The sequence below is a fragment of the Oncorhynchus clarkii genome, chromosome 24, assembly GCF_045791955.1.
Source record: "Oncorhynchus clarkii lewisi isolate Uvic-CL-2024 chromosome 24, UVic_Ocla_1.0, whole genome shotgun sequence".
Taxonomy (NCBI): domain Eukaryota; kingdom Metazoa; phylum Chordata; class Actinopteri; order Salmoniformes; family Salmonidae; genus Oncorhynchus; species Oncorhynchus clarkii.
The window spans coordinates 44,491,824-44,512,500 of NC_092170.1; the positions used below are offsets into that span (position 1 = coordinate 44,491,824).

A 20,677-nucleotide genomic window follows, 5' to 3' on the forward strand; every position below is an offset into this window, starting at 1 on the left:
GCACACACACGCACGCACACATCCTTTAACTATAGCTAGAGAGACAGAGGAAGCCTGGTGGGAGGAGAGGGTTTGGTGTTAACAGGTGTACTAGGCAGTAAGGAGCAGGAATTCCAGCCCTGACAATGGATGGTGTTGTTCCCATACGGTTCCTTAATGAAGGGACTGGCAGTGGGTAGAGGGGGTGGAGTGGGGTACGGGGGGGGGGGGGGGGGGGGCGGCAGTGGTGGTGACTGAAGGATGTGGGAGATGGAGAATCAGCTCTTTCACAGACAGACAGACAGACAGACAGACAGACAGACAGACAGACAGACAGACAGACAAAGCAGACAGACAGACAGACAGACAGACAGACAGACAGGCTGCCTGCCATTCAGTCTATCAGGAACAGAGTAGACCAGGGCATGTTAAGGCTGAGTGGCAGGCAGCCTATCAGGAACAGAGTAGACCAGGGCATGTTAAAGCTGAGTGGCAGGCAGCCTATCAGGAACAGAGTAGACCAGGGCATGTTAAGGCTGAGTGGCAGGCAGCCTATCAGGAACAGAGTAGACCAGGGCATGTTAAGGCTGAGTTCATCGTTAGAACCATAGGTTTCTAGTGTAGACCACTTTACTGTGTAGACCATATTACCGTGTAGACCAGACTACTGTGTAGACCAGACTACTGTGTAGACCAGTTTACTGTGTAGACCAGCTTACTGTGTAGACCATATTACCGTGTAGACCAGTTTACTGTGTAGACCAGACTACTGTGTAGACCAGTTTACTGTGTAGACCAGATTACTGTGTAGACCAGTTTACTGTGTAGACCAGTTTACTGTGTAGACCAGACTACTGTGTAGACCAGTTTACTGTGTAGACCAGACTACTGTGTAGACCAGTTTACTGTGTAGACCAGTTTACTGTGTAGACCAGACTACTGTGTAGACCAGACTACTGTGTAGACCAGTTTACTGTGTAGACCAGTTTACTGTGTAGACCAGACGACTGTGTAGGACGACTGATGGTTTGTTTAGCTAAGTTAGCAAGTCTGTTTGTTTGGTTAGCTAAGTTAGCAAGTCTGTATGTTTGGTTAGCTAAGTTAGCAAGTCTGTTTATTTGGTTAGCTAAGTTAGCAAGTCTGTTTGTTTGGTTAGCTAAGTTAGCAAGTCTGTTTGTTTGGTTAGCTAAGTTAGCAAGTCTGTATGTTTGGTTAGCTCAGTTAGCAAGTCTGTTTGTTTGGTTAGCTAAGTTAGCAAGTCTGTTTGTTTGGTTAGCTAAGTTAGCATGTCTGTTTGTTTGGTTAGCTAAGTTAGCAAGTCTGTATGTTTGGTTAGCTCAGTTAGCAAGTCTGTATGTTTGGTTAGCTAAGTTAGCAAGTCTGTTTGTTTGGTTAGCTAAGTTAGCAGGTCTGTTTGTTTGGTTAGCTAAGTTAGCAAGTCTGTTTGTTTGGTTAGCTAAGTTAGCAAGTCTGTTTGTTTGGTTAGCTAAGTTAGCAAGTATGTTTGTTTGGTTAGCTAAGTTAGCAAGTCTGTTTGTTTGGTTAGCTAAGTTAGCAAGTCTGTTTGTTTGGTTAGCTAAGTTAGCAAGTCTGTTTGTTTGGTTAGCTAAGTTAGCAAGTCTGTTTGTTTGGTTAGCTAAGTTAGCATGTCTGTTTGTTTGGTTAGCTAAGTTAGCAAGTCTGTTTGTTTGGTTAGCTAAGTTAGCAAGTCTGTATGTTTGGTTAGCTAAGTTAGCAAGTCTGTTTGTTTGGTTAGCTAAGTTAGCAAGTCTGTTTGTTTGGTTAGCTAAGTTAGCAAGTCTGTATGTTTGGTTAGCTAAGTTAGCAAGTCTGTTTGTTTGGTTAGCTAAGTTAGCAAGTCTGTTTGTTTGGTTAGCTAAGTTAGCATGTCTGTTTGTTTGGTTAGCTAAGTTAGCAAGTCTGTTTGTTTGGTTAGCTAAGTTAGCAAGTCTGTTTGTTTGGTTAGCTAAGTTAGCAAGTCTGTATGTTTGGTTAGCTAAGTTAGCAAGTCTGTATGTTTGGTTAGCTAAGTTAGCAAGTCTGTTTGTTTGGTTAGCTAAGTTAGCAAGTCTGTATGTTTGGTTAGCTAAGTTAGCAAGTCTGTTTGTTTGGTTAGCTAAGTTAGCAAGTCTGTATGTTTGGTTAGCTAAGTTAGCAAGTCTGTATGTTTGGTTAGCTAAGTTAGCAAGTCTGTATGTTTGGTTAGCTAAGTTAGCAAGTCTGTTTGTTTGGTTAGCTAAGTTAGCAAGTCTGTTTGTTTGGTTAGCTAAGTTAGCAAGTCTGTTTGTTTGGTTAGCTAAGTTAGCAAGTCTGTTTGTTTGGTTACCCAAGCAACTACTGTAGCTATAGTGAACTTTGGAGCTAACCAACAGAACAGACAGTCCCAATGTTTACGTGCTTGGACTAGGGCCAGTTGGCCTCGCCTAGTCATATGAAGGAAACACTCCTCACACCTGGTCATAACCTTGAATAAGTGTGAGATTCTATCAGATCCTCGCTGGCTGACACCAGACGACGGTTGTTTTGTTGGTGTCGGTGGTGAAACTTTGTTAAATCTGTAAAATCCACGATCGGCTCCCAGCACTATACCTAAAGCGAACATTGCCATTGACACATTAAGAGATATCCCACAACGTATTGTTTTACAAATTACAATCTACACCTCCATTAGGCTGATAAAACAAAATCCTGTTCATTCTGTTGAATGACTTTCAATGTGAGCGTCATTTTTTAATTTATTATACAGGCTACACTTTCTCCTTCTGAACTTCTAACGCCAGTGGGAGGAGTGTGGCTTAACTGACTTGCCTGGTTAAATAAAGGTAAAAAAAAAAAAAAAAAAAAGAGGCTTTTTACAGATCTAACGCAGTTAGACACTGCAAACACATCAGATATGCGGGTTGTGGGCTAACGCTGGTTAATGCTTGATCTGATTAAATCTAGGCCTACGTGGTATTTTGTCCTGGTCTTGCAGGATAAACTCCTGGCCCCTAGTTGTGAGTGTTTCTATGTGAACCAACCAGTCGTTCATATTACAACTCTTAACAGAGGGAGGTGGGAAAGAAAATGACAGTAGAATATTTGACTCTTCAAATCTCTTCTCTTTATATTATTAGAAAACTTTACACGTACAAAGTCTAAACTCCACACCGCAGGGCGGAACACAGAACGACAAATAAAACAACAAAAAAATAAAGAATATTTCTCAAAAAGGCATAAATAATATAAAACACAAACTGTTCTTAAAGGTCCAATGCAGCAGTTTTATCTCAAATATCAAATCCTTTCTGGGTAACAATTAAGTAACTCACTGTGATTTCATTCAATTAAAATGGTCAAAAACGAAACAAAAATAGCTTCTTAGTAAAGAACAATTTCTCAAGCAAGAGTTTTGGTAGGACTGTCTGGAAGTGGTCTGAATGGGGAGGGGAAAACTGAACTCTAGTTGTTATTGGCTGAGACTGTTTGGAACTCTCTTTCTTATTGGTCGAACTAATTTACCAACTGGTGATGTCACCAGAAAGGCCAAAATGCCATCCCACCAAAAAACAGGCTGAAATTTCAGGCGGTCTTTTCAAACAGCTCTTACACTAAAAGAGCATTATCATAATTTTCATAATTTCACAGTACGAATCCAACCTTAGTGTAGAAGTATTTATAAAACACAGAAATATCATGTTTTTTGACTGCACTGGGCCTTTAAACCAGATATGAAAGAATATTGTACTACTACAAAAAATAAATAAGTAATCTAAAGAGTTTTAGTTTTTTTTTGTTTTAGGAGTCCTCCCTCCTCTCCGTCGGGTGGCTTGGAGTTTTCCGTTCTGAGTCTCCTCCTCCTCCTCCTCCTCCACAGTCTCTCCATTCATCCCTCCATTTGGTCATCCTCTCTCTCTTTCCATCCATCATCCTCTCTCTCTTTCCCGTCCATTCGTCTGTCCCAGCTGTATTCCAGTCAGCTTAATGACCTTTTCACCGTGTCACGTACAGTCTCTGACCATGAACATACTGGGTCCTCTTTTATCCAAAAAACGTCTGTCTGTTCCTTCTCCTCTCTGGTTCTCTCTGGTTGTCCGCCTCTCCCTTGTCTCCTCTGTACCCCAGGCAGGGGGGCTGTGTGTGGGCTGTGTTCAGACTTCCTGGGGGTTAGGCTGGATCAGGTCTGCCTGCAAGGCCAGAGTCAGGCTGTCTGTAGAGATCCAAACTGGTTTCTCCTTTAGGTCTAGGTGACACAGACCCAGGCTCTCCCAACACACTGCCACGGCCTCAGAGTCCATACACACCACAGGCTCATCATCAGCTAGAGAGAAGAGAAAGGGTTAAAGTCACTAGTTTAACGACACACACAACACATCACAGGTCACTCATCATCCATACACACACACACACACACACACACACACACACACACACACACACACACACACACACACACACACACACACACACACACACACACACACACACACACACACACACACACACACCACCCACCTGTGTAGTCGTCTCCAGGGCAGTGTTGGTGGTGGTGGTCCCCAAGAGTACAGCAGGAGGTCTGGGACGGAGATGAGTCCTCCTCCTCCTCCGGGTCCTGGTCCCCGTGCTCCCCAGACTCTGTGTCTCTCTCCCCAGAGAGGAGGCCCAGGCAGTGAGGAGAGACCTGGCCCAGAGGAACCATCTCCAGACCCAGCCCTCCATCCAGCTGCTGGCACGATGCCATGCGCTGCATTAGGGGCAGAGACCCACCGCCACCACTAGAGAATGTACCGTTGGTCTTCATGTAACATCTGCCCTCCGAGAGACAGACAGAGAGAGAGAGAGGGACAGAGAGAGAGAGAGAGAGAGAGAGAGAGGGACAGAGAGAGAGAAAGAGAGAGAGAGGGAGAGGGGGGGGAGAGAGAGAGATGGAAACAACATGAGACATGTTTCTTTTCAGAATGGACAAACAGGGACATAATGCTGCTGAGTCCTGTTCTGTTGCCAACCTACCAGCTCTTAACGGTCGACCCCATCAGGCCTTAGTAACACTCTGAGTCCTGTTCTGTTGCCTTAGTAACACTCTGAGTCCTGCTCTGTTGCCAACCTACCAGCTCTTAACTTCTTATGGCTGTGGGGCAGTATTGAGTAGCTTGGATGAATAAGGTGCCCAGAGTAAACTGCCTGCTACTCAGGCCCAGAAGTTAAGTTATGCATATTATTAGTAGATTTGGATAGAAAACACTGAAGATTCTAAAACTGTTTGAATGATGTCTGTGAGTATAACAAAACTCATATGGCAGGCAAAAACCTGAGAAAAAATCAAAATCTGAGGTTTGTAGGTTTTCAAGTCTTTGCCTATCCAATATAGAGTGGAAATTTGGTCCAATTGCACTTCCTCAGGCTTCCACTAGATGTCAACAGTCTTTAGAACCTTATTTCAGGCTTCTACTGTGAAGGGGGGGCGAATGAGAGCTGTTTGAATCAGGTGTCTGACAGAATGCCATGAGCTAAATCTCGCACACGGTCGTGAGAGCAAGCTCTGTTCCTTTTCATTTCTAAAGACAAAGTAATTGTCCGGTTAAAATATTATTGAAGATTTATGTTAAAAACATCCTAAAGATTGATTCTATACATCGTTTGATATGTTTCTACAAACTGTAATGGAACTGTTTTGACTTTTCATCTGGACTAAGTGCCTGCGCCTCATGAATTTGGATCTGTGAACTAAACGCGCGAACAAAAAGGAGGTATTTGGACATAAATGACAGACTTTATTGAACAAAACAAACATTTATTGTGGAACTGGGATTCCTGGGAGTGCATTCTGATGAAGATAATCAAAGGTAAGTGAATATTAATAAAGCTATTTCTGATTTCTGTTGACTCCACAACATGGCGGGTATCTGTATGGCTTGTTTTGGTGTCTGAGCGCTGTACTCAGATTATTGCATGGTGTGCTTTTTCCGTGAAGTTTTTTTAAATCTGACACAGCGGTTGCATTAAGGAGAAGTGTATCTATAATTCCATGTATAACACTTGTATTTTCATCAACATTTATGGTGAGTATTTCTGTAAATTGATGTGGCTCTCTGCAAAATCACAGGATATTTTGGAAGCAAAACATTACTGAACATAACGCCCCAATGTAAACTGAGATTTTTGGATATAAATAGTAACTTTATCGAACAAAACATACATGCATTGTGTAACATGATGTCCTATGAGTGCCATCTGATGAAGATCATCAAAGGTTAGTGATTCATTTTATCTATATTTCTGCTTTTTGTGACTTCTCGCTTTGGCTGGAAAAATGGCTGTGTTTTTGTGTGACTAGGTACTGACCTAACATAATCAGATGGTGTGCTTTCGTCGTAAAGCCTTTTTGAAATCGGAAACTGTGGCTGGATTGACAACAAGTTTATCTTTAAAATGGTGTATAATACTTGTATGTTTGAGGAATTTTAATTATGAGATTTCTGTTGTTTGAATTCGGCGCCCTGCACTTTCACTGGTTGTTGTTTTAACGGTCGACCCTTAGTAACACTGAGTGTGTCCCTAATGGACCATGGATCCAGGTAGAACCCTTTTGGTTCCAGGTAGAACCCTTTTGGTTCCAGGATGAACACTTTTGGTTCCAGGTAGAACCCTTTTGGTTCCAGGATGAACCCTTTTGTTTCCAGGTAGAACCCTTTTGGTTCCAGGATGAACCCTTTTGGTTCCAGGTAGAACCCTTTTGGTTCCAGGATGAACCCTTTTGGTTCCAGGATGAACCCTTTTGGTTCCAGGATGAACCCTTTTGGTTCCAGGTAGAACCCTTTTGGTTCCAGGATGAACCCTTTTGGTTCCAGGTAGAAACCTTTTGGTTCCAGGATGAACCCTTTTGGTTCCAGGATGAACCCTTTTGGTTCCAGGATGAACCCTTTTGGTTCCAGGTAGAACCCTTTTGGTTCCAGGATTAACCCTTTTGGTTCCAGGTAGAACCAAAATGGGTTCTCCTATGGGGACAGCCGAAAAAACCCTTTGGAACACTTTTCTCTAAGATTGTATATTTAAGGGCATTACAGCCAGTCAGGCATGGGAACTCTCCTGTAAACACTCGTCCCAAAATACAGTAGAGACAGTAGCTACAGGAACATCTACCTCTCCTGTAAACACTCGTCCCAAAATACAGTAGAGACAGTAGCTACAGGAACATCTACCTCTCCTGTAAACACTCCTCCCAAAATACAGTAGAGACAGTAGCTACAGGATCATCTACCTCTCCTGTAAACACTCCTCCTAAAATACAGTAGAGACAGTAGCTACAGGAACATCTACCTGTCCTGTAAACACTAGTTCTAAAATACAGTAGAGACAGTAGCTACAGGAACATCTACCTTTCCTGTAAACACTCGTCCCAAAATACAGTAGAGACAGTAGCTACAGGAACATCTACCTCTCCTGTAAACACTCATCACAAAATACAGTAGAGACAGTAGCTACAGGAACATCTACCTCTCCTGTAAACACTCCTCCTACAATACAGTAGAGACAGTAGCTACAGGAACATCTACCTCTCCTGTAAACACTCCTCCTACAATACAGTAGAGACAGTAGCTACAGGAACATCTACCTCTCCTGTAAACACTCCTCCTACAATACAGTAGAGACAGTAGCTACAGGAACATCTACCTCTCCTGTAAACACTCCTCCTACAATACAGTAGAGACAGTAGCTACAGGAAAATCTACCTCTCCTGTAAACACTCCTACAATACCGTAGAGACAGTAGCTACAGGAACATCTACCTCTCTGGTACAAAACTCCTCCTAATCTTACTGTTTTATGTTGGGTTTAGCTCGGATGATAAGATTTTTACACAAACACGCCTTCCTTTCTTTATCTCGCTCTCTCTCTCTCTCTTCCTGCCCCTCCCCCCTCTCCCCTCTCTCTCTTCCTGCCCCTGCCCCCTCTCCCCTCTCTCTCTACCTGCCCCTTCCACCTCTCCCCTCTCTCTCTCTTCCTGCCCCTTCCCCCTCTCCCCTCTCTCTCTTCCTGCCCCTTCCCCCCTCTCTCTCTTCCTGCCCCTTCCCCCTCTCCCCTCTCTCTCTTCCTGCCCCTTCCCCCTCTCCCCTCTCTCTCTTCCTGCCCCTTCCCACTCTCTCTCTCTTCCTGCCCCTTACCCCTCTCCCCTCTCTCTCTTCCTGCCCCTTCCCCCTCTCCCCTCTCTCTCTTCCTGCCCCTTCCCCCTCTCCCCTCTCTCTCTTCCTGCCCCTTCCCCCTCTCCCCTCTCTCTTCCTGCCCCTTCCCCCTCTCTCCCCTCTCTCTCTCTTCCTGCCCCTTCCCCCTCTCCCCTCTCTCTCTTCCTGCCCCTTCCCCCTCTCTTTCTCTTCCTGCCCCTTCCCCCTCTCCCCTCTCTCTCTTCCTGCCCCTTCCCCCTCTCTCTCTCTTCCTGCCCCTTACCCCTCTCCCCTCTCTCTCTTCCTGCCCCTTCCCCTTCTCCCCTCTCTCTCTTCCTGCCCCTTCCCCCTCTCCCCTCTCTCTCTTCCTGCCCCTTCCCCCTCTCTCTCTCTTCCTGCCCCTTACCCCTCTCCCCTCTCTCTCTTCCTGCCCCTTCCCCTTCTCCCCTCTCTCTCTTCCTGCCCCTTCCCCCTCTCCCCTCTCTCTCTTCCTGCCCCTTCCCCCTCTCTCTCTTCCTGCCCCTTTCCTCTCTCCCCTTTCTCTCTTCCTGCCCCTTCCCCCTCTCCCCTCTCTCTCTTCCTGCCCCTTCCCCCTCTCCCCTCTCTCTCTTCCTGCCCCTTCCCCCTCTCTCTCTTCCTGCCCCTTCCCCTCTCCCCTCTCTCTCTTCCTTCCCCTTCCCCCTCTCTCTCTCTTCCTGCCCCTTATCCCTCTCCCCTCTCTCTCTTCCTGCCCCTTCCCCTTCTCCCCTCTCTCTCTTCCTGCCCCTTCCCCCTCTCCCCTCTCTCTTCCTGCCCCTTCCCCCTCTCCCCTTTCTCTCTTCCTGCCCCTTCCCCCTCTCCCCTTTCTCTCTTCCTGCCCCTTCCCCCTCTCCCCTCTCTCTATTCCTGCCCCTTCCCCCTCTCTCTCTCTCTTCCTGCCCCTCTCCCCTCTCTCTCTTCCTGCCCCTCTCCCCTCTCTCTCTTCCTGCCCCTTCCCCCTCTCCCCTCTCTCTCTTCCTGCCCCTTCCCCCTCTCCCCTCTCTCTCTTCCTGCACCTTCTCCCTCTCCCCTCTCCCCTCTCTCTCTTCCTGCCCCTCTCCCCTTTCTCTCTTCCTGCCCCTTCCCCCTCTCTCTCTTCCTGCCCCTTCCCCCTCTCCCCTCTCTCTCTTCCTGCCCCTTCCCCATCTCCTCTCTCTCTTCCTGCCCCTTCCCCCTCTCCCCTCTCTCTCTTCCTGCCCCCTCCCCCTCTCCCCTCTCCCTGTTCCTTCCCCTTCCCCCTCTCCCCTCTCTCTCTTCCTGCCCCTTCCCCCTCTCCCTCTCTCTCTCTTCCTGCCCCTTCCCCCTCTCCCCTCTCTCTCTTCCTGCCCCTTCCCCCTCTCCCCTCTCTCTCTTCCTGCCCCTTCCCCCTCTCCCCTCTCTCTCTTCCTGCCCCTTCCCCCTCTCCCCTCTCTCTCTTCCTGCCCCTTCCCCCTCTCCCCTCTCCCCTCTCTCTCTTCCTGCCCCTCTCCCCTTTCTCTCTTCCTGCCCCTTCCCCCTCTCTCTCTTCCTGCCCCTTCCCCCTCTCCCCTCTCTCTCTTCCTTCCCCTTCCCCCTCTCCCCTCTCTCTCTTCCTGCCCCCTCCCCCTCTCCCCTCTCCCTGTTCCTTCCCCTTCCCCCTCTCCCCTCTCTCTCTTCCTGCCCCTTCCCCCTCTCCCCTCTCTCTCTCTTCCTGCCCCTTCCCCCTCTCCCCTCTCTCTCTTCCTGCCCCTTCCCCCTCTCCCCTCTCTCTCTTCCTGCCCCTTCCCCCTCTCCCCTCTCTCTCTTCCTGCCCCTTCCCCCTCTCCCCTCTCTCTCTCTTCCTGCCCCTTCCCCCTCTCCCCTCTCCCTGTTCCTGCCCCTTCCCCCTCTCCCCTCTCTCTCTTCCTGCCCCTTCCCCCTCTCCCCTCTCTCTCTTCCTGCCCCTTCCCCCTCTCCCCTCTCTCTCTCTTCCTGCCCCTTCCCCCTCTCCCCTCTCCCTGTTCCTGCCCCTTCCCCCTCTCCCCTCTCTCTCTTGCTGACCCGTCCCCCTCTCCCCTCTCTCTCTTCCTGCCCCTTCCCCCTCTCCCCTCTCTCTCTTCCTGCCCCCTCCCCCTCTCCCCTCTCCCTGTTCCTGCCCCTTGCCCCTCTCCCCTCTCTCTCTTCCTGCCCCTTCCCCCTCTCCCCTCTCTCTCTTCCTGCCCCTTCCCCCTCTCCCCTCTCTCTCTCTTCCTGCCCCTTCCCCCTCTCCCCTCTCTCTCTTCCTTCCCCTTCCCCTCTCTCTCTCTCTTCCTGCCCCTTCCGCCTCTCCCCTTTCTCTCTTCCTGCCCCTTCCCCCTCTCCCCTCTCTCTCTTCCTGCCCCTTCCCCCCTCTCTCTCTCTTCCTGCCCCTTCCCCCTCTCCCCTTTCTCTCTTCCTGCCCCTTCCCCCTCTCCCCTTTCTCTCTTCCTGCCCCTTCCCCCTCTCCCCTCTCTCTATTCCTGCCCCTTCCCCCTCTCTCTCTCTCTTCCTGCCCCTCTCCCCTCTCTCTCTTCCTGCCCCTTCCCCCTCTCCCCTCTCTCTCTTCCTGCCCCTTCCCCCTCTCCCCTCTCTCTCTTCCTGCCCCTCTCTCCCTCTCCCCTCTCCCCTCTCTCTCTCTTCCTGCCCCTCTCCCCTTTCTCTCTTCCTGCCCCTTCCCCCTCTCTCTCTTCCTGCCCCTTCCCCTCTCCCCTCTCTCTCTTCCTGCCCCTTCCCCCTCTCCCTCTCTCTCTTCCTGCCCCCTCCCCCTCTCCCCTCTCTCTGGGTTTCCTCATCATTTCCCAGGTGGCCTTTACTCTAGTGTGTGATAGCTGTGATCACAGAGAAACAGCAGAGGTAAATAACACAGTGCTCATCTGCTGGCTGGCTGTTACTGTTACTGTTACTGTTACTGTTACTGCTACTGTTACTGTTACTGTTACTGTTACTGTTACTGTTACTGCTGTGTGGCTGGTTGTTACTGTTACTGTTACTGTTACTGTTACTGTTACTGTTACTGCTGTGTGGCTGGTTGTTACTGTTACTGTTACTGTTACTGTTACTGTTACTGTTACTGCTGTGTGGCTGGTTGTTACTGTTACTGTTACTGTTACTGTTACTGTTACTGCTGTGTGGCTGGTTGTTACTGTTACTGTTACTGTTACTGTTACTGCTGTGTGGCTGGCTGTTACTGTTACTGTTACTGTTACTGTTACTGCTACTGTTACTGTTACTGTTACTGTTACTGCTACTGTTACTGTTACTGTTACTGTTACTGCTACTGCTACTGTTACTGTTACTGTTACTGTTACTGCTACTGTTACTGTTACTGTTACTGCTACTGTTACTGCTACTGTTACTGTTACTGTTACTGTTACTGTTACTGCTACTGTTACTGCTACTGTTACTGTTACTGTTACTGTTACTGCTACTGTTACTGTTACTGTTACTGTTACTGTTACTGTTGTGTGGCTGGCTGTTACTGTTACTGTTACTGTTACTGTTACTGCTGTGTGGCTGGTTGTTACTGTTACTGTTACTGTTACTGTTACTGTTACTGCTGTGTGGCTGGTTGTTACTGACTGTCTGTATGTTAATGGCTGGCTGCTATTGGCTGGCTGAATGGGTGTTACTGGGTGGCTGGCTGTTACTGTTACTGCTGTGTGGCTGGTTGTTACTGACTGTCTGTATGTTAATGGCTGGCTGCTATTGGCTGGCTGAATGGGTGTTACTGGGTGGCTGGCTGTTACTGTTACTGCTGTGTGGCTGGTTGTTACTTACTGTCTGTATGTTAATGGCTGGCTGCTATTGGCTGGCTGAATGGGTGTTACTGGGTGGCTGGATGTTACTGTTACTGCTGTGTGGCTGGTTGTTACTGACTGTCTGTATGTTAATGGCTGGCTGCTATTGGCTGGCTGAATGGGTGTTACTGGGTGGCTGGCTGTTACTGTTACTGCTGTGTGGCTGGTTGTTACTGACTGTCTGTATGTTAATGGCTGGCTGCTATTGGCTGGCTGAATGGGTGTTACTGGGTGGCTGGCTGACTGTTACTGGCTGGCTGGCTGGCCGGGTTCTACTGGCTGACTGTTACTGGCTGGCTGGCTTCTACAGGCTGGTTGCCCGTTACTGGCTGGTGGCTGATTGGTGCAGGCTGACTGGCTGTTACTGGCTGGCTGGCTGACTGGGTGGCTGTTACTGGCTGGCTGGCTTCTACTGGCTGGTTGACTGTTACTGGCTGGTGGCTGTTACTGGCTGGCAGGCTGTTACTGGCTGGCTGGCTGGCTTCTACTGGCAGGCTGACTGTTACTGGCTGGTGGCTGATTGGTACTGGCTGACTGGCTGTTACTGGCTGGCAGGCTGTTACTGGCTGGCTGGCTGGCTGGCTTCTACTGGCAGGCTGACTGTTACTGGCTAAAAAAAACCTGAAAAGTGGTGTGGTCAAATGTATTCACCCCCTTTGCTATGTAGCCCCTAAATAAGATCTGGTGCAACCAATTACCTTCAGTTAAATAAAGTGTTAAATAAAGTCCACCTGTGTGCAATCTAAGAGTCACATGATCTGTCACATGATCTCAGTATATATACACCTGTTCTGAAAGGACCATGAAGACCAAGGAGCTCTCCAAACAGGTCAGGGACAAAGTTGTGGAGAAGTACAGATCAGGGTTGGGTTATAAAAAATATCAGAAACTTTGAACGTCCCACGGAGCACCATTAAATCATTATTAAAGAATGTAAAGAATATGGCACCACAACAAACCTGCCAAGAGAGGGCCGCCCACCACAACTCACAGACCATGCTGTGGGGATGTTTTTAATCGGCAGGAACTGAGAAACTGGTCAGAATTGAAGGAATGATGGATGGCATTAAATACATGGAAATTCTTGAGGGAAACTGCTTCAGTCTTCCAGAGATATGAGACTGGGACGGAGGTTCACCTTCCAGCAGGGCAATGGCATTAAGCATACTGCTAAAGCAACACTCGAGTGGTTTAAGAGGAAACATTTAAATGTCTTGGAATGACCTGGTCTAAGCCCAGACCTCAATCCAAATGAGAATCTGTGGCATGACTTAAAGATTGCTGTTCACCAGCAGAACCCATCCAACTTGAAGGAGCTGGAGCAGTTTTGCCTTGAAGAATGGGCAAAAATCCCAGTGGCTGGATGTGCCAAGCTTATAGAGACAAACCCCAAGAGACTTGCAGCTGTAATTGCTGCAGAAGGTGACTCTACAAAGTATTGACTTTGGGGGGGGGGGGGGGGGGGGGGGGGGTGAATAGGTATGCATGCTCAAGATTTATTTTTTTTGGTGTTATTTCTTGTTTGTTTCAAAGGAAAAATATTTTGCATCTTCCAAGTTGTAGGCATGTTGTGTAAATTAAATGATACAAACCCCCCAAAAAGTCCATTTTAATTCCAGGTTGTAAGGCAATAAAATAGGAAAAATGCAGAGGGGGATGAATACTTTTGCAAGCCACTGTAGATATACATATATATTTACAGTGCCTTGCGAAAGTATTCGGCCTGTCACACCCTGACCATAGTTTACTTTGTATGTTTCTATGTTGTGGTTGGTCGGGGTGTGATCTGAGTGGGCATTCTATGTTACATGTCTAGTTTGTCTAGTTCTATGTTCGGCCTGATATGGTTCTCAATCAGAGGCAGGTGTTCGTCATTGTCTCTGATTGGGAACCATATTTAGGTGGCCTGGGTTTCACTGTGTGTTTGTAGGTGATTGTTCCTGTCTATGTGTTTTCACCAGATAGGCTGTTTAGGTTTTCGTTACGTTCATTACGTTCTTTATTTTGTAGTGTTTGTATTGATTCGTGTTTTACGTTTGTTTATTAAAACATGGATCGCAATCGACACGCTGCATTTTGGTCCGACTCTCCTTCTCATATAGAAAACCGTTACAGAATCACCCACCACCAACGGACCAAGCAGCGTGTCAACAGGCAGCAACAGCAGCGTAAAGAGGAATGGACATGGGAGGACGTTTTGGAGGGCAAGGGCTGTTACACTTGGGAGGAGATACTGGCTGGAAGAGATCGCCTCCCATGGGAACAGGTGGAGGCACTTAGGAGAGCAGAGGCAGCCGGAGAGAGGAGCCGGCGATATGAGGGAACACGGCTGGCAAGGAAGCCCGAGAGGCAGCCCCAAAAATGTCTTGGGGGGGGGGGCTAACAGGGAGTATGGCTACGCCAGGTAGGAGACCTGCGCAAACTCCCTGTGCTTACCGGGGGGCTAGAGAGACCGGACAGGCACCGTGTTATGCAGAGGTGCGCACGGTGTCTCCAGTGCGGGTGCATAGCCCGGTGCGGTATATTCCAGCTCCGCGTGTCGGCCGGGCTAGATTGAGCGTCGAGCCTAATGCCATGAAGCCGGCTCTACGCAGCTGGTCCCCAGTGCGTCTCCTTGGGCCGGCTTACATGGCACCAGCCTTGCGCTCGGTGTCTCCGGTTCGCCTGCATAGCCCAGTGCGGGCTATTCCACCTCGCAGCACTGGCAGGGCGACCGTGAGCATTCAACCAGGTAAGGTTGGGCAGGCTCGGTGCTCAAGAGCTCCAGTGCGCCTGCACGGTCCGGTTTTTCCAGTACCACCTCCACACCCCAGCCCTCCGGTAGCAGCTCCCCGCACCAGGCTTCCTGTGCGTGTCCTCGGCCCAGTACCACCAGTGCCAGCACCACGCATCAGGCCTACAGTGCGCCTCGCCTGTCCAGCGCTGCCAGAGCCTTCCTCCTCTTCAGCGCTGTCGGAGTCTCCCGCCTGTTTAGCGCTGTTAGAGCCTTCCTTCTCTACAGCGCTGCCGGAGTCTCCCGCCTGTTCAGAACTGCCAGTTTGCAAGGAGCTGCCAGTTTGCAAGGAGCTGCCAGTTTGCAAGGAGCTGCCAGTTTGCAAGGAGCTGCCAGTTTGCAAGGAGCTGCCAGTCTGCAAGGAGCTGCCAGTCTGCATTGAGCTGCCAGTCTGCATAGAGCTGCCAGTCTGCATAGAGCTGCCAGTCTGCATAGAGCTGCCAGTCTGCAGGGAGCTGCCAGTCTGCAAGGAGCCGCCAGAGCTGCCAGTCTGCAGGATGCCGCCAAAGCTGCCAGTTTGCAAGGAGCCGCCAGAGCTGCCAGTCTGCAAGGAGCCGCCAGAGCTGCCAGTTAGCATGGAGCAGCCAGGGCCGCCAGTTAGCATGGAGCAGCCAGGGCCGCCAGTCAGCATGGCGCAGCCAGGGCCGCCAGTCAGCATGGAGCAGCCAGGGCCGCCAGTCAGCATGGAGCAGCCAGGGCCGCCAGTCAGCATGGAGCAGCCAGAGCAGCCAGTCAGCATGGAGCAGCCAGAGCAGCCAGTCAGCATGGAGCAGCCAGAGCTGCCAGTCAGCATGGAGCAGCCAGAGCTGTCAGTCAGCATGGAGCAGCCAGTCAGCATGGAGCAGCCAGAGCTGCCAGTCAGCATGGGGCAGCCAGTCAGCACGGGGCAGCCAGAGCTGCCAGTCAGCATGGAGCAGCCAGAGCTGTCAGTCAGCATGGAGCAGCCAGTCAGCATGGAGCAGCCAGAGCTGCCAGTCAGCATGGGGCAGCCAGTCAGCATGGAGCAGCAAGAGCTGCCAGTCAACCAGACTCTTCCAGATCTGCCAGTCGACCAGACTCTTCCAGATCTGCCAGTCGACCAGACTCTTCCAGATCTGCCAGTCGACCAGACTCTTCCAGATCTGCCAGTCGACCAGACTCTTCTAGATCTGCCAGTCGACCAGACTCTTCTAGATCTGCCAGTCGACCAGACTCTTCCAGATCTGCCAGTCGACCAGACTCTTCCAGATTCTCCAGTCAGCCAGGATCTGCTAGATCCAACTATCTGCCTGGGCTTCCTCTCAGTGCTGAGCTTCCTCTCAGTGCTGAGCTTCCTCTCAGTGCTGAGCTACCCATCAGTCCCGAGCTACCTCTGTCCCGAGCTGTCATTTAGGAGGGTAACCTATCTAGGGACGCTAAGGAGGTGGACTAAAACTATTATGGAGTGGGGTCCACGTCCAGCGCCAGAGCCGCCACCGCGGACAGATGCCCACCCAGACCCTCCCCTATAGGTTCAGGTTTTGCGGCCGGAGTCCGCACCTTGGGGGGGGGGTACTGTCACACCCTGACCATAGTTTACTTTGTATGTTTCTATGTTGTGGTTGGTCGGGGTGTGATCTGAGTGGGCATTCTATGTTACATTTCTAGTTTGTCTAGTTCTATGTTCGGCCTGATATGGTTCTCAATCAGAGGCAGGTGTTCGTCATTGTCTCTGATTGGGAACCATATTTAGGTGGCCTGGGTTTCACTGTGTGTTTGTGGGTGATTGTTCCTGTCTATGTGTTTTCACCAGATAGGCTGTTTAGGTTTTCGTTACGTTCATTACGTTCTTTATTTTGTAGTGTTTGTATTGATTCGTGTTTTACGTTTGTTTATTAAAACATGGATCGCAATCGACACGCTGCATTTTGGTCCGACTCTCGTTCTCATATAGAAAACCGTTACACGGCCCCCTTGAACTTTGCGACCTTTTGCCACATTTCAGGCTTCAAACATAAAGATATAAAACTGTATTTTTTTGTGAAGAATCGACAACAAGTGGGACACAATCATGAAGTGGAACGACATTTATTGGATATTTCAAACTTTTTTAACAAATCAAAAACTGAAAAATTGGGCGTGCAAAATTATTCAGCCCCTTTACTTTCAGTGCAGCAAACTCTCTCCAGAAGTTCAGTGAGGATCTCTGAATGATCCAATGTTGACCTAAATGACTAATGATGATAAATACAATCCACCTGTGTGTAATCAAGTCTCCGTATAAATGCACCTGCACTGTGATAGTCTCAGAGGTCCGTTAAAAGCGCAGAGAGCATCATGAAGAACAAGGAACACACCAGGCAGGTCCGAGATACAGTTGTGAAGAAGTTTAAAGCCGGATTTGGATACAAAAAGATTTCCCAAGCTTTAAACATCCCAAGGAGCACTGTGCAAGCGATAATATTGAAATGGAAGGAGTATCAGACCACTGCAAATCTACCAAGACCTGTCCGTCCCTCTAAACTTTCAGCTCATACAAGGAGAAGACTGATCAGAGATGCAGCCAAGAGGCCCATGATCACTCTGGATGAACTGCAGAGATCTACAGCTGAGGTGGGAGACTCTGTCCATAGGACAACAATCAGTCGTATATTGCACAAATCTGGCCTTTATGGAAGAGTGGCAAGAAGAAAGCCATTTCTTAAAGATATCCATAAAAAGTGTCGTTTAAAGTTTGCCACAAGCCACCTGGGAGACACACCAAACATGTGGAAGAAGGTGCTCTGGTCAGATGAAACCAAAATTGAACTTTTTGGCAACAATGCAAAACGTTATGTTTGGCGTAAAAGCAACACAGCTGAACACACCATCCCCACTGTCAAACATGGTGGTGGCAGCATCATGGTTTGGGCCTGCTTTTCTTCAGCAGGGACAGGGAAGATGGTTAAAATTGATGGGAAGATGGATGGAGCCAAATACAGGACCATTCTGGAAGAAAACCTGATGGAGTCTGCAAAAGACCTGAGACTGGGACGGAGATTTGTCTTCCAACAAGACAATGATCCAAAACATAAAGCAAAATCTACAATGGAATGGTTCAAAAATAAACATATCCAGGTGTTAGAATGGCCAAGTCAAAGTCCAGACCTGAATCCAATCGAGAATCTGTGGAAAGAACTGAAAACTGCTGTTCACAAATGCTCTCCATCCAACCTCACTGAGCTCGAGCTGTTTTGCAAGGAGGAATGGGAAAAAATGTCAGTCTCTCGATGTGCAAAACTGATAGAGACATACCCCAAGCGACTTACAGCTGTAATCGCAGCAAAAGGTGGCGCTACAAAGTATTAACTTAAGGGGGCTGAATAATTTTGCACGCCCAATTTTTCAGTTTTGGATTTGTTAAAAAAGTTTGAAATATCCAATAAATGTCGTTCCACTTCATGATTGTGTCCCACTTGTTGTTGATTCTTCACGAAAAAATACAGTTTTCTATCTTTATGTTTGAAACCTGAAATGTGGCAAAAGGTTGCAAAGTTCAAGGGGGCCGAATACTTTCGCAAGGCACTGTATTTCCTTTATTACCCTCCCCCCCCTACCAAATTAGAGTCAACTAGTGAACAACAACGATTAGTATTTCCGGTTTATATACAGTATACTATATTCATTTTACAGAGACAGTATATTTTACAACAGTTGTATTTTGTTGGTTTTTACTCCTATCCTTCCTCTAACCTCAACTTCTCCCATCTATTTCTTTCACAAATGTTCTGAACCTACATACATTATACAGACCCCGTATGTTTTACATTCTTGTTGTTTTTATCCCACCCTTCAGCTCCATTCAACCCCTCCCATCTATCTCTCAACACCATCTATATTGGATTTCTATTTGTCATATATTTTTCAACTGTACTGTGATGTTTCACAAACGAATTGAACCTTTCTATTCTCATGATTTCTACAGATTGTAAATTAAAAATATTTTTTTTTGCTAAAAGTATTATTATATTATTGATTGACTACGACTTTTCAGATCACCCAGTATTGCTATCTGCAGGGTTAGCTCCAGGTTAATGTCACCCAGTAGTGCTATCTGCAGAGTTAGCTCCAGGTTAATGTCACCCAGTATTGCTATCTGCAGGGTTAGCTCCAGGTTAATGTCACCCAGTAGTGCTATCTGCAGAGTTAGCTCCAGGTTAATGTCACCCAGTAGTGCTATCTGCAGAGTTAGGTTAATGTCACCCAGTATTGCTATCTGCAGAGTTAGCTACAGGTTAATGTCACCCAGTACTGCTATCTGCAGAGTTAGCTCCAGGTTAATGTCACCCAGTACTGCTAACTGCAGAGTTAGCTACAGGTTAATGTCACCCAGTACTGCTATCTGCAGAGTTAGCTACAGGTTAATGTCACCCAGTATTGTTATCTGCAGAGTTAGCTCCAGGTTAATGTCACCCAGTACTGCTATCTGCAGAGTTACCTTCAGGTAAATGTTGCAATTCTTCAGGCATTCCTGGACCTGCGACCAAAAACAAGCTTCATATGGACAGTACCAAAACAAACAATCTAATGATTCTGTGTCTTCCCAGGAACATCAGCAGAGCTGGGAAGGTTGTGTCCACCAAATAAATAGCATTCTATTGGTTGCAAGAATTTTGTATAATAATTTCAATAGAAAACGTTTTGCGTATCAGTTCATAAACCACGTGCCATGGAATCGGTGTATCAAAAATCTGTTCCCAAATATTCTGCAATCTATATGGCACAGCTGTCATTTAGTTTGGTTCCTTAAATGAAAGTGGTATACTTATTTTTATTTATGACAATTTTCTTTAATCAATTTTGGTCTTTCATGCAAGGCTCACAGACAATTTCCTACATTTTCCCTCCTTCCATTTTCCTCTTCCATCTTTATGCTGCAATTAGTTGGTTGTAATTTTGGGCAGACATTTCCACATATTTCTGTTAGCTGCATGTGTGACAACTCCACCAGTCCTTTTTTTGATATCACTTACAAAAATTCAACATTTTTCATATTAAAAAAAAAAATCTACTAATATATTAGAGTATTTTTTCTGATTAAATTGAAACCAACTTTCTATTGTTTTAAAAATAGCGATATTTGAGAGATGATTTCCTTCTCAAATAACTGAACGTGAGAGGTTGTAATCTGAATAAAGGGGAAAAGGCTTCTTGAACATGGGGTGAGACATTCTTATTAATTTACTAGAGAACCAGTTTGGATTTAAGTATAACTCTTGTATGACTGATGCCTTTAGTGAGAGGTCTAAAGCTTTAATAATTTAATAATTTCAGCCCTCTGAATTCATATGCCGTTACAAATGAAATGGAATATTTTTTGCTCAAATAATTAAAAAAAACCCAGAGTTGCTAGGTGTAGGCAATGCCATAAGTAAATAGATAAATTGCAATATGACTAAAGAGTTAATCAGGGTAAACTGGGATATGACTAAAGAGTTAATCAGGGTGAACTGGGATATGACTAAAGAGTTAATCAGGGTAAACTGGGATATGACTAAAGAGTTAATCAGGGTAAACTGGGATATGACTAAAGAGTTAATCAGGGTAAACTGGGATATGACTAAAGAGTTAATCAGGGTAAACTGGGATATGACTAAAGAGTTAATCAGGGTAAACTGGGATATGACTAAAGAGTTAATCAGGGTAAACTGGGATATGACTAAAGAGTTAATCAGGGTGAACTGGGATATGACTAAAGAGTTAATCAGGGTGAACTGGGATATGACTAAAGAGTTAATCAGGGTAAACTGGGATATGACTAAAGAGTTAATCAGGGTAAACTGGGATATGACTAAAGAGTTAATCAGGGTAAACTGGGATATGACTAAAGAGTTAATCAGGGTAAACTGGGATATGACTAAAGAGTTAATCAGGGTAAACTGGGATATGACGAAAGAGTTAATCAGGGTAAACTGGGATATGACTAAAGAGTTAATCAGGGTAAACTGGGATATGACTAAAGAGTTAATCAGGGTAAACTGGGATATGACTAAAGAGTTAATCAGGGTAAACTGGGATATG

The 20,677-nt window shown here is 47.3% G+C and overlaps 1 protein-coding gene across 2 annotated transcripts in view; it reads right to left on the bottom strand.

The window, feature by feature from the left end:
* Window positions 1-3,059: 3,059 nt before the first annotated feature.
* The window catches only part of LOC139382385 (cell adhesion associated, oncogene regulated), a 131,237-nt gene continuing 113,619 nt past the window's right edge, over window positions 3,060-20,677 (bottom strand). For both annotated transcript variants that reach the window (XM_071126393.1, XM_071126394.1), the window contains exons 18-19: window positions 4,474-4,766; window positions 3,060-4,279 (exon numbers count right to left, since the gene is read on the bottom strand). In XM_071126393.1, coding sequence (XP_070982494.1) covers window positions 4,110-4,279; window positions 4,474-4,766 — 463 coding nt within the window. In that variant the 3' untranslated portion in view covers window positions 3,060-4,109. The remainder of the gene's footprint in view (window positions 4,280-4,473; window positions 4,767-20,677) is intronic.